This window comes from Mytilus californianus, unplaced genomic scaffold (genome assembly GCF_021869535.1).
Source record: "Mytilus californianus isolate M0D057914Y unplaced genomic scaffold, xbMytCali1.0.p SCAF_3, whole genome shotgun sequence".
Lineage (NCBI taxonomy): Eukaryota > Metazoa > Mollusca > Bivalvia > Mytilida > Mytilidae > Mytilus > Mytilus californianus.
The window spans coordinates 87,209,360-87,225,625 of NW_026262679.1; the positions used below are offsets into that span (position 1 = coordinate 87,209,360).

General features: G+C 32.7%; 1 protein-coding gene across 1 annotated transcript; it reads left to right on the plus strand.

Moving 5' to 3' along the window:
• Positions 1 to 2,388: 2,388 nt before the first annotated feature.
• Positions 2,389 to 16,056, plus strand: LOC127735309 (fibrinogen-like protein 1). The gene is made up of 6 exons (XM_052245447.1): positions 2,389 to 2,496; positions 2,913 to 2,993; positions 6,360 to 6,490; positions 6,927 to 7,023; positions 14,955 to 15,119; positions 15,750 to 16,056. The coding sequence occupies exons 1-6, from the start codon at positions 2,391 to 2,393 to the stop codon at positions 16,013 to 16,015; spliced, it is 846 nt and encodes a 281-aa protein (XP_052101407.1). The 5' UTR covers positions 2,389 to 2,390; the 3' UTR covers positions 16,016 to 16,056.
• The last annotated feature ends 210 nt before the right edge of the window (positions 16,057 to 16,266 follow it).

The following is a 16,266-nucleotide window of genomic DNA, read 5'->3' on the forward strand; positions in this document are numbered from 1 at the left end:
AATTAAAAAAAAGATAGTCAAATCAATTGATATTTTTACCATAAATAACAGATACTTGCTGTTGATAATCCCGAATTTATTACACATTGTGCTTTTATCTAAAGAACATCATCTTTATAAAGCTAACAACAACAGTCATTATAAGACGAATCTGTACTGGAAAATTAAAAAAAAAAAAAAAAAAAAAAACGACAAAAGATTTCAACTATGCCATTGCAAATGTCCCTTTTTGGGTGTTCTCTTTTGTCGACTCTTATGTCGTGTACATTTCACAACTTTTAATTTTTCTAAAATATGTTCTAACGAAGCTTACTTTTATGATCATAACCTTACATAAACACAAACAGCTAATTTTATGGGGTTAGATACCACACACTTTTGAGTACTATAAAACAAATGTACAGTCGTTATCAGCTTCTTATCTGAAATTATAATTTTTCTCATAAAAAATAAATATCAGACGGCCGATTTCTCATCCTGTATTTTATTGCACTATCGTTAGCAGGACTAAGACATTAAACATGATAAAATACATTAGGGAAAAATCTTTCATCTTTCAGCAAAGACTAAAGGCGTTCTATAAAAGAGAGGCGAAAGTTACCAAAAGGACATTCAAACTCATAAGACGAAAATAAACTGACAAAGCGATGGCAAATAAAAAGAAAGAAAAAGACCAAAAGACAAACAACAGTACACAAACCACAACATAGACAGCATAGACAACACGAACCCCCACCAAAGACAACTGAATTGTAAAAATAGTTCATTCTTCCGGTGGTCGTATGCTTTAAACACTTGTACTTACATCTTACAAATGCTTACAACTTTAATTAAATTTTATGATCAAACTTCAAGAAACTACTACAATTAATTTGAATAATGGTTTCATGAAACCTGTTAGGAGCGTTCTTTCTATATTTGTTTTTCTTGAACCGCAGTATTCAACCTACAGGTTTGGCTACCTTAGCTCGCGCGTCCTGTAGTATCGAGTTAGTTTTTATCTTGCTTTCCATATACTGTCTTTTATTTCCCTTTTAAAGTTGGTGGTTATCCTGTTGGTAGTTGCATTGTGGTTTAATTGATTTTTAAGAATACTATTATGGTCTATAAAGTCAAAGATGGAGTTCTTTTCTGGTTTTAAAACAGGTTAATTCCAACCACATTAGGGTGCCCCCAATTAAGCTTTATGAATATTTGTTCAATGGCAGTTGTTGGTGGTGTTTTGCAGTGATTTTGTTCGGAGGAGTCGGTGCTGATGGTTGTTTTGTTTGTTTTACTGTCTAATATTTTTTATATTTCCTGTTATCCTTTTTGTTGTATACATCTGGCATAATTGCAAACTATGTCACGATAAAACGCACGTCATCAGGTACTACATGATCTTTTTCATTGTAAAATAAGTTTAAAACAAATAGTTGTTTCAATGCTTAAATGTCCGGATTGCACAGAATATTTCTATAACAATGGAGACTACTGTTAATATAAAATATGAAGAAGGGAGAGGAATCTTTAGACAACTCATTCGACATGCACATTTTTAAGTGTGCAACATTTCTGTGAATTGTTTTAGGATCTAGTTGGAAAACTGTTGATAATACAAAATTGGTACGCTCGTTTGAATTTTTGTTTTTTTTGCTGAACTATTACGTAGTTCAAGAGTCTGTAAAAATTGGATTACTCCCTTAAACAATTCTGTAATAGAAAGAGCACAACTTCAATATGCGTACAATCTGTTTATGCAGTTTCAATGATCTAGGTAGAACATTATAGGAGGAATTAATTACTCAAAATTGATTATAACAGTGCTTTTTAAATGTTGCTGAATATGACTATGCTCCCAAATATGTAAAAATAACAAAAATCTTTAGAAAAAATCCCTCTATAATTACATGTTCACCACTTCAATATGTGTACAATTTACCTGTGTTTCAAGGATTTGGGTTGAAAAGTGCACGAGGAGTTGAATACACAACATAGGTATTATCTTTTGTAAATTATGCACACATTTGTATGTGCAAAGGGATATATAGGTTGAGAACTATATGAATTGATAGCTTAAAAGAGGTATTCAGCGTCACTGGTGAGTCTTTTTTTAAAGACGAAACGCGCTTGTAGCGAATAAAATTTTAAGCCTGGTATCTATGATGATTTTATCCACTTTTCGACGCCCGCCCAACCGCACTGCCCGACATTTCCTTACTATGAATCAGTTTTGCACCTCTTGAAACACAGCCAAAAATATTCATTTATAATTTTTTATATGTAACAATTTTATGATTTTTGGAAAATCATTACTACCACCTGTTGCCATTGTTGATCACGCGATCATATCTATTTGTTCTAAAGTATAAATTGGTATCTCATATTTGTTTGCATATACATCTGATAAAATGTACAAACAATTTTGTGTTCCAATTGTTCTCACTACTCTTAGTGTGATAGTTACATCGCATACTATCATTAACAGACCAAAGGTTACATCTACATCAGATTCAGGTAAGATTTTTAAAGGATGTTCATTCCTGATTGGTAATATGTTTTTTAATCATGATACTCTTATTCACAACTATGACAAAAGAAAGCAACGTTATCAGACCGATTGGACAAAAAAAGATCTAGCAGTTAACATTTGAATAGAATCGATGTCAAATTGAAAGTCAGCTTTTTTGAAAAGGCGAGACATTTGAAAAAAATAGTTTAAGTTGCGATGTATAGAACGTCATCTTTTATGACTATTTTGTCTTAAGTTACACAAAATAATTTTGAAGACAAGAATTTAGGTAAAGATGAATCTCTTCAGATCAATTTTCTAGTCTTGACTTTTATAACACTGTCGATCTTATTGTACGCAGATTCTATCAGCAATACACATATACGCAATACTTTCAAAAAGTTTTCCTCATATTTTACAGGTGTTTGTTTCTATGGAGCGACTGCAGAAAGAGTACTAAATATTTTGGCAACTGGAGAATATAGACAACTAGTGCCTTCAGGTTTCAACAAAATAATTGAATTTGTATTACTCAAAATGAAAGCATTCTCTCCTTACATTAAACTCATTCCTACAATAGAGTATTAGGGTTGATAGTTATATGATTACTTTACAGTGATTAAGTCTTCAATATTAAGAACCTACTTCACTGGTGTATACGAAAACAAATGCCATGGATAACAATTGAATATCAAAGAGCTAATACTAACTGTGTATTTAAATAAACCACGTCCACTGACCTAGTATTTAAAATACATGAATCCCACGGGTTCGCTTTCAAGTTTACCAATGATATTCCTGGAAGTTTATAGAAGGTAAGATAAAGCCGCTTTCGAAATAGTATAGCTAAAGAGCGATAATGATATTAAAGTGGTAATTGTCTATTTAAGAAATTATTTCTATAATATGTTTTTAAAATAGCTTTTGTAATTCCATTGACCGAGATAAAAAAAAAGAGGCGGAAGATTTAGCAATCAAATAACTAGATCAGCTACGCCACACATACAAATGCGCATTTTCCAAGTTAATAACCTCGTCATGTAGTTATAAAACTGAGTGTTCCTGTTCTTTGAAAATATGTGTTGTTGGAATTTCTTTCGTAGTCCATCAACTTAACCAATAATTTGTCTAGACTAGGGTCGATTTGGAGCTAAGCATATTGTATAGACAGGAGTTGTTGAAGTATATATGTTGATCCCAAGACGTCTTATAGCCAATTGTGTAAAGATGTTAATATCAGTGAAAATACACCTACTTCATGTAATTGCAGTAATTCCGAATACATTTATGGACCCATTTCCCATGTTATAACAGGAGATCTTAACATCGTTCAAGACCGAGAGTTAAAATCATTCCTCAGTAAAGGACCTAAATATCGTCCCCCGTCAATTATTAATTGGAATGAGTGTCGTAATATCATCCACGACTCACTCCATACTTACTGTTTGAAATGGATAAAACGGGAAAAAGCTGACAAAAAATCTTTGGACTCTTTTTTTAAATCAGTAATGAACATAGTTGATATACGTATTCAACATTTTAAAGAACATTTTACTCTTAACAATAACCACAATAAACCTATTTCTCGTATCAAACATAAACTAAAAGAACTAGCCAAGGAATTTGTTTTTGTCCCGGCCGATAAAGCTGCTAATAATATTATTATTGTTTGACGTAAATTTTACATTGAGGTTCTGAAAAAAGAAATCACCAATTCACCAACATTCCAACTGACTCCATTTTCAGAAAACGACATCTGTAACAAACATAAACTTTTAGCTACCGCTTTACAAGCAGAACCAAATACAATGAAAGTCCCAACTATGTATTGGCTTCCGAAGCTACACAAAATACCTTACAAATATAGATTCATTTCGTCTTCAAGCCATTGTTCCACTACTAAATTGTCTATTCTTCTTACCAGTACACTTGGTACAATCAAAAACCTGATAATAAATTGTTCAAATAAGGCCTTCGAAAATAGTGGAATTAATTACTTTTGGAGTGTCAAGAACTCGTTGGAAGTACTTGATAAATTGCATGCATATATTGGTGATTTTGAATCTGTTCAAAGTTTTGATTTTTCTACCCTATATACCACATTGCCTCACATTCTCATTAAGAAAAAATTCACACACCTAATTAAATGGGCATTTAAAAAGTCAGAATGTGAATATATATGTTCAAACTCTTTTAGGTCATTTTTTAGTAGCAATAAACAAAAAAACTATGTCAATTGGACATGCTTTGATACTATATATGCCCTTGAATTTTTACTAGATAACATTTTTGTTCGCTTTGGAGATTCCGTATATCGTCAGGTTATCGGAATTCCAATGGGGACTAACTGTGCACCACTTATTGCGGACCTTTTTTTGTATTGCTATGAGTTACAATTTATGACAAAAATCAGTAAAGACCCATCGAAACAACATCTGATACACAAATTTAATAATACTTTTAGATATTTGGATGATATTTTGGCTCTCAATAATGACGACTTCAGTATGTATACTAAAGAAATTTATCCTGTTGAACTTACTTTAAATAAAGCTAATACTAACAATGACCACTGCCCTTTCCTCGATCTTGATATCTATATCATTAACGGAAAGCTTAATACTAAAATATATGATAAAAGAGATGATTTTTCATTTCCTATCGTTAATTATCCATTTTTAGATGGTGACGTTCCCTTGTCACCATCTTACGGTGTTTATATATCTCAACTTGTACGATTCGCTCGTGTATGTAACAATGTTTTAGATTTTAACGAGAGAAATTTATGTATTACTGAAAAATTATTACACCAGGGTTTTCGATATCACAAACTAGTCAAAACATTTACTAAATTTTATCATCGGTATAAGGACATCATTCGTAAATATAGCTCAACATGCAGACTTCTTATACGTTCAGGTATTTCACATCCAATTTTTTATGGAAATATTCTTTATAAAGCACAAAAATGTCAGTATTCACCTCTGAAACTAACAAAACCTTTAAATAGACTTATCAAGAAGGGATATAGTTACGATACTGTTGTCAGGTCATTAAAGATTGCATATTTTGGCGTTAATATTGATTCACTTATAGGGTCTTTGCATCGGCACTAAACACATTTATTTAAAAACCAGTTGTTGGCATGACACGGGTTATGTTCTTCTCATATATGTTATGATGGTATGATACTAAACCCCTAACGGGAAGGATTGTGCCTGATATTCATATGATGAAGACATAATCTTTCAATCAGTTTAATTGAAGTCTGGAGCTGGCATGTCAGTTAACTGCTAGTAGTCTGTTGTTATTTATGTATTATTGTCATTTTGTTTATTTTCTTTGGTTACATCTTCTGACATCAGACTCGGACTTCTCTTGAACTGAATTTTAATGTGCGTATTGTTATGCGTTTACTTTTCTACATTGGCTAGAGGTATAGGGGGAGGGTTGAGATCTCATAAACATGTTTAACCCCGCCGCATTTTTGCGCCTGTCCCAAGTCAGGAGCCTCTAGCCTTTGTTAGTCTTGTATTATTTTTAATTTTAGTTTCTTGTGTACAATTTGGAGTTTAGTATGGCGTTCATTATCACTGAACTAGTATATATATTTGTTTAGGGGCCAGCTGAAGGACGCCTCCGGGTGCGGGAATTTCTCGCTGCATTGAAGACCTGTTGGTGACCTTCTGCTGTTGTCTGTTCTATGGTCGGGTTGTTGTCTCTTTGACACATTCCCCATTTCCATTCTCAATTTTATTGTTCTGTTTTATGTGCCGTTGGGCTGCTGTCTCATTGAATTATACTTCACCATTACTCAATTATACCATTACTCATGTGATATATTGATCTCATAACATTTTAATAACAGTGCGTAAACCGAAAGACTGTTCAGATTTGGACCCTAAACATGACCCGAGTGGAGTGTATAGAATATATCCTACTACAGGACGAGGATTCAAGGTTTATTGTGATATGACGACCGATGGGGGACGTTGGACAGTAAGTTATGTGTCAATAAAATTTTATAAAAATGTGAAGATAGGTATTATATGTACAAACACTTTTGAAATATTCATATATATTCATATTTCATCAGAACTTTCAGGTTAACCAGATGCCTTTAAAAAAATTACCGTTCAGAGACTAAAATAAGATCGGACGGATGAAACCGTTTACCTAATACCAACACTTGCAAATAGTATTATACTTCTGATATTTAGACTCAGCAATGCAAAATATAGAAAGATAAGTGGATGTGTTTATGAACAAAAAAAAAAATCTAAATTATAGGGTGTTAGTGTACATCAATACGTCATTTACTCTCTCTCTCTCTCTCTCTCTCTCTCTCTCTCTCTCTCTCTCTCTCTCTCTCTCTCTCTCTCTCTCTCTTGATCTTGATAAAGGAAAATAAAGTAACTTTCTATATATTTCAAAGGTTCTTATCAGACGAATGGATGGTTCTCAGAATTTTAATAAAAAATGGATCGAATATGAAAATGGATTTGGAGACCTCAGTCGAGAATTTTGGTTGGGTAAGCCTAGTAAAATAAATTCTTAGTTGATTTTTTAGCATGGTTATTTTCTTTATATAGACTTCCAACTTTTCCCTTCAGGAAACCAATGATCATTTCTGAGATACATGCATGTTTTAATACATAACAATACTCTTCCGGTATTGATGAACACCAAAGGGTATATTTTGTTATTTAGTTGACTCTTTGGTCAATAATTTTAACTTCCCCCATAATTTGTCAAATAGTTAATATTTTTCATAATTTTGTTATTTTTACTGAATTTACTGTAATTTCATGGCTGTATAACTCATAAACCTGTATAATTCCGTTGATATGTTAAGAAGTTATTGTAACATGAATGATAATTTTTCCTTTGATCTTCGAGTGAGTTAACTTCTGCTATTTTCAGAGCAGTGGGTTAACTGAATGAATTTTTTAGTTATTGCACTCTCCAGTCCCGTCGTGTGTCGCTTGTCATAGGAAAAGCAAAGAATGGGAGGAGCTTAGACCAGTGCTCTAACTTCCATCTCAGAAGTTGTTATTTCACAGTCTAGCTCCGCCTCCCCGGCCTAGTAAACAATGAAATCACTGACCACAACAATATATAAAAAAAAATCGGGAAAGGGGGGAGCTTACCTTAACACTAGCCAAACTTGTAAACCTAACCCCTAAAAGAAAATTGGTTCCCTATACTTGAAACAAACGAATGCCCGAGGAGAGCTACAAAAAAGAAAAACGTGGTCTATAAACGAAGAGGCGATATTGATAAATTGGTGGATACTTGTTTTTATCGTGTCAAAATAAATATTCCAAAAAATTGTCACTGGATTTTTAGTCGTTTTATTTCAAACACTTTTTAACGGTACATCTCCGTGAATGGAGCATGCATAAAATATTTACCTCTGAACCTTACGCAATTACCAGCCCATCTATTAATCGATCATTTTCATGGTGTTGGGAAAGGCAGCATACTAGTTAGTACCTTCACAATAAGTTTAAACAACGTTTCCTTATTTTGCCTCTTCTAAAACTACACGTCCTATGGTCTTCAATCCTTTATGAAAGTATCACGGCAACAATTTATTTACATTAAATCAAATCCTACTAAAAAATCCAATCCATGAGTTCATTTTCTGAAAATAAGAGACGATTTGTCATAAAAAGCGCCACTATCTTATTTACACATTTGATTCATGAAAAGTACAGATAACTTCAACCTTTGACAAGTGTCATCGCCCATTAATGTTACAAATCATATATAGCCACGCCTTACTCATTAATATATCTAATCCACTCAAAGCTACGCTTTTCGTGAATTAAATACGTTAATTCGTAAAAGGCGTACTATATATATAACTTAAGAAACTATATAAGGTTCCAACTCCCTCAGACAAAGTATTAGATAGATTTGGCTATTCTTTTTAAGTCCCTTTTGATCATATACCTCCTAACGTTTCTATGTATTAATACACCACTGGCTTTCCACTGTTAAGGCTTAAGCGTTCCTGGTGTATGTAAATCCAGAAAAAGGCGTCGAACGCACGAAATTTCTTAAGTGTTATTTTCATTTTCTAGCACTTGGTCATCACCACTACTGGTGGACTGTTAGTCTACTAGTATATCACCATCTCAGTAGTAAGTGCTTTGGTAACAACATGATTTATAACCTACTTTTCCAAATTTCCCGTTGATATATTAAGAAATTATTAAGAAAATAAGATTTCAACACTCGTGCAAAATTGACCTTCGATGAATTTGGCTATTCCTTCCTGTTATATTTTGGTCATATAGCTCCTAATGTTTCTACGTATATGTACATCCCCGTCTTTGAATGCTTAGGTTTGAATATTCCTGATGAAGGTAAGTCCAGCTTTTCCAACTAAAGAGATTTGGAAAGTGTTATTTTCATGTCATAAAAAGGGTATATCTGTATCAAAACCGGCATTGTTTTATTAAAGTACTAGTATATATATTCAACATTTAATTCTGAAAATCCAAGATAAGTTTGAAATACATGTTTATATGATTTTCGGGTCAAATTTGCCCCTAATCGTACTGATCCAAAGCGTCATGTTTTGTGCTACATTGTTATACTAGTATATCAAATAAAGCTGTTGTGATATGAAATTGTTTTACGCAGCTTATGGCCCGATGTCTTTGGTGCGATTTGTTCATTTTTTTGGTGTTTTGTGTAATAATTTGTAGACTGATGTTAGTCTTTTCGTCGTGTATGTTTTGTTTGTTTTGCTTCAACTATTGATTTTTGATTTTTCCTATTCTCTTGTTTTTTTAACCACTCTGATTGCTAATTTCCACCGTAGTCTTGATGGTGTTGTGTTATTATCTTTGTCCTTTGTTGGGCTATAAATAATAGATTTTATGCCATTACTGAATCAGTTTCATATGTAATGTATGAATTACCCCTGCATATATTTTTGTAATAACATGTGTAACAGTTATCAACACAAAATATCATAAAAAAAAATTGGTCTGTGATGTAAGTGTTTGAGTTCATATAGTTGAATATTGTATTTGCAAAAGCATACAGAACATGCTATGGCAATACATAATATATATACAATGTGACAAAAGACTGACAACAGAGATAACATAACTAACACTACTAACCAATAATATCAGATCTAGCTTTCCATGCATTCTTTAAATAGTTACAGAGCTTAATTGTAAGCGATCTAGAATTAGCTTTCAACAAACAAGATAGTTTAAAAATATTAGGCCATGAACAATAATAGCGTGGCAGAAAAAAAATTCTAATTGCCCTATATGCTGGACATACCAATACAAAATGGAATTCATTCTCAACACATTGCATTTTACAACATACACATAAACGCATTTCTCTTGGTATATCAGAGAAGCGACCAACTTCAACATTTAGTTTCAAAGTACCACTTCGTAGTTTCGTAAGAATGTGAACATTATTAATGTAGCTTACATAATTCTCAAGACAAAAATCAAACTTTATACTTCTATATGCACTTAATTTCTCAGTCACATATATCTGCTGACCATTTTTGTAGATATTGGTCTTTAATGCGTTTCTTTATAACATCAAACGATATATTAATATTATTTTGGTCAATCCAAATATGGTTTATTCCAAGACTAAATAAAAAATCACGCACATTAGATGCCCAATTAATTTTACCTTGATTTGCATAGTCATATAAAATTTTATATACATCATATACAAAAGCTGGTTTATATATAACAATACGTAACCAATACTTTAAGATTAATTGTTTTCTCAAAACATACGTAGGTAGATGACCAAGCTCGCCACACAGAAAACTAATAGGAGCACGTTTACTTAATTTTAAAACAAACCTAAAAAAAAAAAACGATTATGAATAATCTCTATGTCGTTGGCGCGGTGAAAACCCCATATTTCGGAAGAATAGTTCAGTACTGATCCAACCATACTGTCGTAAAGAAGACATTGTTGATGTGTAGAAATGTAGATATTATTCAAACAATTTAAGAGTGACGAGAGAGCTCTTGATCCTTGTTGGGACAGTAGTTTTTGTGTGTGTAAGAATTTCCCGTTAAAGTGTAGCAACATTCCAAGGTAAACGTAGGAATTTTTCTTGGTTATTATATATGAAACGATTATTTACAGGTTGCCATCCATTTCTGAACACAACTACTTTAGTTTTATCAGTGTTTACTTCTATGTTCCATTTTCTACAATATTTGGATAACTTGTCAAGTAACTGTTGAAGAAGTTCGGCAGATTTGGCAAATAAGACAGTATCGTCTGCAAAAAGTATCAAATAGATTAAAAGTCCATTCAGGTTCACTACATCTTCATTATTTGTAATAGTTATATCTTCAATAATATCATTAATAAAATAGAATAATAATACAGGAGATAAAGGTTCGCCTTGTTTTACTCCTAACAAATTGTCAAAGGCATCAGAAATAAGTCCACCAGATCTTACTCGGAGACGCACAGACGCATAAATTGATTAAATAATGGCCACAAATTTACTGCTGACACCATTTCGAAGTAATTTATAAATCAAAATTCTCCTGCTTAATTTATCGAACGCTTTTCGAAAGTCAACGAAAGCGCAGTATAGTTTCATCCTTTGTTGAAGAATATGTACAATTATACCATGTAGAACAAAAATAGCATCAATAGTTGAATGTCCAGGACGAAAACCAAATTGATTGTCGATTAGTTTATCTTCGTCTTCGGACCAGACTATTAATCGAGTCGTCAGAATAGACGTGAACAGTTTTGATAAGACGCTCACTAAAACAATGGGTCGATAATTATTTGGATCGGTCAAATCTCCACTCTTAGGAACAGCAATAACAATACCATCTGCCCGAGTATCAGGAAAAGTTCCACTTTCAAAAGTATAGTTGAAAAGTTTATTTAGAATTGGAGCAAAAAATATTGGACTTGCATCAAACATTTCGCTGATAATTTGGTCATCTCCCGCGCTTTTGCGCAATTTTAGTGTTTTTTATCGAATTCACAATTTCATCTTCAGTAATTTCAGAGTCTAGGATACCTATATTTTCAAAATGATCATTATATATCAAGTTCAATACTTCATTACACCAGTACTTATAACCTTCCATCCTTTATGGGTGGATTTTACATAGATAAATAAAATCGTATAATATAAGCAAAATGAGGATGTTTAATTTGATGTATGCCTTTTTGTGCTTCTTCGTTACATTTGTTTGTTTTTATAGTGATTAAGATGATAACACAATGTTGACTGCTGTACCCCTATTTTTGACATTTTTACCTATTGTGTCTGTTTGTTTTGTTCACGCATCGTTGTCAATATAATGGAATTTGATGCGACTGTCATACAAGTGAGAGGTTTAGCTAGCTATAAAACCAGGTTCAATCCACCATTTTCTACATAAGAAAATGCCTGTACCAAGTCAGGAATATGACAGTTGTTATCCATTCGTTTGATGTGTTTGTTTTTTTGATTTTGCCATTTGATTGGGGACTTTCCTTTTTGAATTTTCCTCGGAGTTCAGTATTTTTGTGATTTGACTTTTCATTACAAAGATCAGGTGGATTTTCGCCGAGAATTCTTTCGAAATGTTTAACATAACACCATTTTCAACTGTGCGTCGTGTTCCATTCGTAGGCCTGATAGTGGACCAGAATTTTCGTGGGTCAGTTTTTGCAATGTCACAAAGTTCAACGCCCATTAGCCGTTTATAGTTTACTTGGGCTTGACGTTTTATCTTGTTAAATCGGTTTCTAGCATCGATATACGATTGTCTATTCACACCAGTTATGTGTCGAAAAAAGAAGTTTCGGACTTGGTGAAAAATATGACGCTCTGATTTACACTTTTCATCAAACCAATCATTTGTTTTTTTTTCTGTATTTCTATTGTCTTCTTTAATTAGAACTGATCGACCAAAAAATTTAAAAGCACTGTCATATAATATACGAGTGATCTCCCCTACAGCTGAATTCAGATCGTTTTTTGAAGAGATGTTGTCTACCAATGAGAACAACGCACTACGCTGTGTTTGTAAAACTTCCATGTAATCATTATTCTTATTAGAATCCCATTTTATATACTTGTGTAGTTTTGGATATTTGTTCTGTGGACGATTGTTTGAGAAATTAAGTTGAAAAATTAATGTCGAATGATCGGAGAATTCATTAAATTGCAGCACATTAAAGTAACTAATTAGTTTATAGTCGATCGGCGATACCAGTAAGTTATCGTTCACGCTTCGTCCTCTACTTATACAAAAGGTAAACTTTCCATATAAATCGTCCCCAAGTCTACCATTAGCGACAGTAAGTCCAGTATTATAGCAAAGTTGTATAAGCTTACGACCAAAAGAGTTCACAAATGTGTCCATGGAACGTCTACATGCTCAACGCTCTCGACATATTTATCTAAATTATCATCACACAAAACATCACTAAGTTCACCTACTCGACTATTCAGATCCCCACATACAAATATTGATCCCCTCTCATTATATTCAAGAACAATGTTTTCAATAATTTCATGAAAATCGTTGTCACAGATCTGATAATACTTAGATTTTTCGTGTGGAATGTAGGAAAAGCATATATATATATATCATTGGCAATGGTGAAAAATTGTTTATTCAATTTGATAAGGACAATACCACAGTGCAATTTTCTTTCTACCGAGATACCACTACATAAAAAATGTCTACAATAAATGGCAATACCACCTTCATTTCTTGTACCTATATTAGTGCTACGATTAATGCAAGATATATTTACAAAACCATCTATTTCTACTATGTTATTATCATTTAACCAAGTTTCACAAATAAAAAGAACATCATAGCTGTTTACTAAATTAAAAAAAAATCGTTGTCATTATATATCGAGTTGAGTCCATGAACATTCCAGCACAAACATTTCAAGTTTTCAAATTGTTCTCTGAACGAATCCTATGGAACGTATTCTTTTCCTCCAACGTAAATTTTATCCCTCACAAAATATGCTTTAACATTTTCATCGCGTAGTCGCTTCAGTGTCGGTAGTTTTTCTTTTTTGCGTTTTTGGATCTCTACTGGCAACTGCTCTGAAATTCCGTAATTAGATCCTTTCAAAATTTTAGCACTTTTTTTCACCAGATCTCGACTATCAAATGAAGCAAATTTTACAAGAATAGGTATAATCTGTTCACCCTTTTTGCCCAGACGGTATGCATCTGTAATATGTAATCTAACAGAATTTCCGATTAAGTTTTTCATGACAAAACGCGTTGATTGTTTCAGAACAGTTTTCATCTGTGGTTTCAAGAATATTATAGAAAATAAGATTGTTACACATTGATTTCATTTGAACTTCAATCAACTCGTTCTGTAGTCTATCATTATCCCTTTTCATATCATTGAGAGATGATATAATATTTTGATCAACTTTGGGTACATTAGAGTTATTACTTTTTAACTGTTTTGATATTTTATCTAACTCTGTTTTTAAATCGGAAAAATTCTTGTTTTGTGTATCGTGAGCGTCGCTCATCAACTGGGTACTCCTCTCTACTTGGTCCAAGCGATCGTCTAACGATTTCGAACCTTGCTCTAATCTTACAACTTTTGCGTTTAAGGAAGAAACAAACGAGTCGATTTGGTCAAGTTTATTTAGTTTTGTATCCATTTTGTCCATTCTCTGAAAAAGTTCATCGATCCAAATTGGGCGCTGTTGTAAAGTTGTATGTTGGGTAAAGGGTGATATATTCTGTATGGGTGGTGGGTACATTCCGGCGTTCGGGCTTGAGCATAACTTTTGGTTTTGTGTCGGGAACATAGGATTAAGACATGGGATTTGTGTATAAAAAAGGCTTGCATCTTGTGAAAGATTTGGCTGGCTCATATTAACATTTGCATTTACTCCACCGTAACGTGACTGTTCAATAGGTGTTTTGAATGGTTTGTTTACACATATATTGTCACATGTAATTTCACCTTTGTTGTCACTTTTTTTGAGAATCGTTTTTATTCTTCTGTTTACTTTTCTTTTTTGATGGCTTCTTTGTTTCTTGGTTTCCAGACTCATTTTGTATACTTATATCACTAGTATTAGTTCGTTTAACACCTTTTGGAGGCATATTTTCACAATTTTTTTCACATTTTGGCTCTCCTAGAAAAACTCAACTACCCGCCATATGTCACATGATTGATGTAGTTGAAGACCCTACATTAGCTACTGTCAAGATAATCATTAGAAATGATTTACATATGAAAATTAGACATTAGACAAATATTCGTACTAAAAAGTACAATATTTCATAATCATCGCAAAATAAAATAAAGAATATTTTTCAAGGGATCTACCACCAAATTTCTTCAGAATGGGTAGGTGTATAAATAAAGCATCTGTAAGAGTAATATCTGTTTAAAATTCAAAAGTAATTGTGGTAAATTATCTTAAATACTTGAAGGAAACAAATATCTGAATATACTGACATCGATTGAAAAAACTGAAATGAGAGTCGATATGGAAAATTTTAAAGGTGGAAAGAGATTTGCCAAGTACTCAACATTCAAGGTTGGAGATGCTGCCTCGAAGTATATACTGAGCATCGGGGAATTTTCTGGGAATGCTGGTAAGAAGGTTTAAATGTCAGTAAAAATGACCTAGAATTCTTCAGATTGCCAGTTCTAAATTTATATAGGACCAGGAGAGGAAATATGAATCGTTCGTATTGGGTAACACACTATCCGATATTTAGTCTCATACTTTTAAGGTCTTTCAACTTTATATTCTGATCGACCCTGTTTTGGGAGTTACATTTTTTTCTTTTATTTGCTTATCACTATTGTGCAAATCAGTACAATTCTTATAAAAATATAAAACAAAATCAAAAAAGAGTGAAAATGTAAAAAACTAGATTCCTGGCTGTTTGTAATATTTGATATATGTTTTTTATTTCAACATATGTACATATGAATAGAAGATACAACAACTCTAGGAAATTGTAAAATCAGAAAAGTTACGTAGAGGTTAAAAATAACCTAGAATCCTGACCCAATTCAAATATTCAAACCGGACGTCCGCTTACGGTATTGAGAACATTGTGTCAAGATCCCAGGCTAAGGTCAACAATAGATATTATTAATCTATGTAAGTGATAAGTTCTTAATCGGTCAAAGTAGAGACAAGTTTTTAATTATTAAACGCAGACTACGAAATTTCTGCAAATCAACATTTGATTTATTTAATTTTACTTTTCCAGGTGATGCTTTTGGATCCAAGAATCACAACGGAAAAAAGTTCACTACACCTGACCAAGACAATGATACATGGGGCAAAAGCTGTGCATTTATGGATAACAGAGTTGGTGGCGGTTGGTGGTTTAGTGCCTGTGACTATGTCTGCTTCACATTATCCTATGCAAATAATAAGGAAGGTCTATCTGGAGAGGCGCTTATTCAATGGCAAACATGGAGGGGTTCCGAATTTTCTCTTAAACATGCTGCAATGATGATACGAAGAGTTTAATTCTTTCATGAAAAATAAAAACATGTTCTTTGATTCATTAATTCGATTTAAAATTATTTATGAAATCTTCTTATATAAGTATTGCATGAGTAATTGTTGCTTGCTTACCGTCCAGTGGCACATGTTTCATGTATAGCAATGACAAGTATGAGAATTGACGTGGAATGTACAAGTATATAATACTTTAGCTTGTTGCATCATTAAATAAAAATAAAGACACATTAGAACCATACATATTGTAAAAAATATGT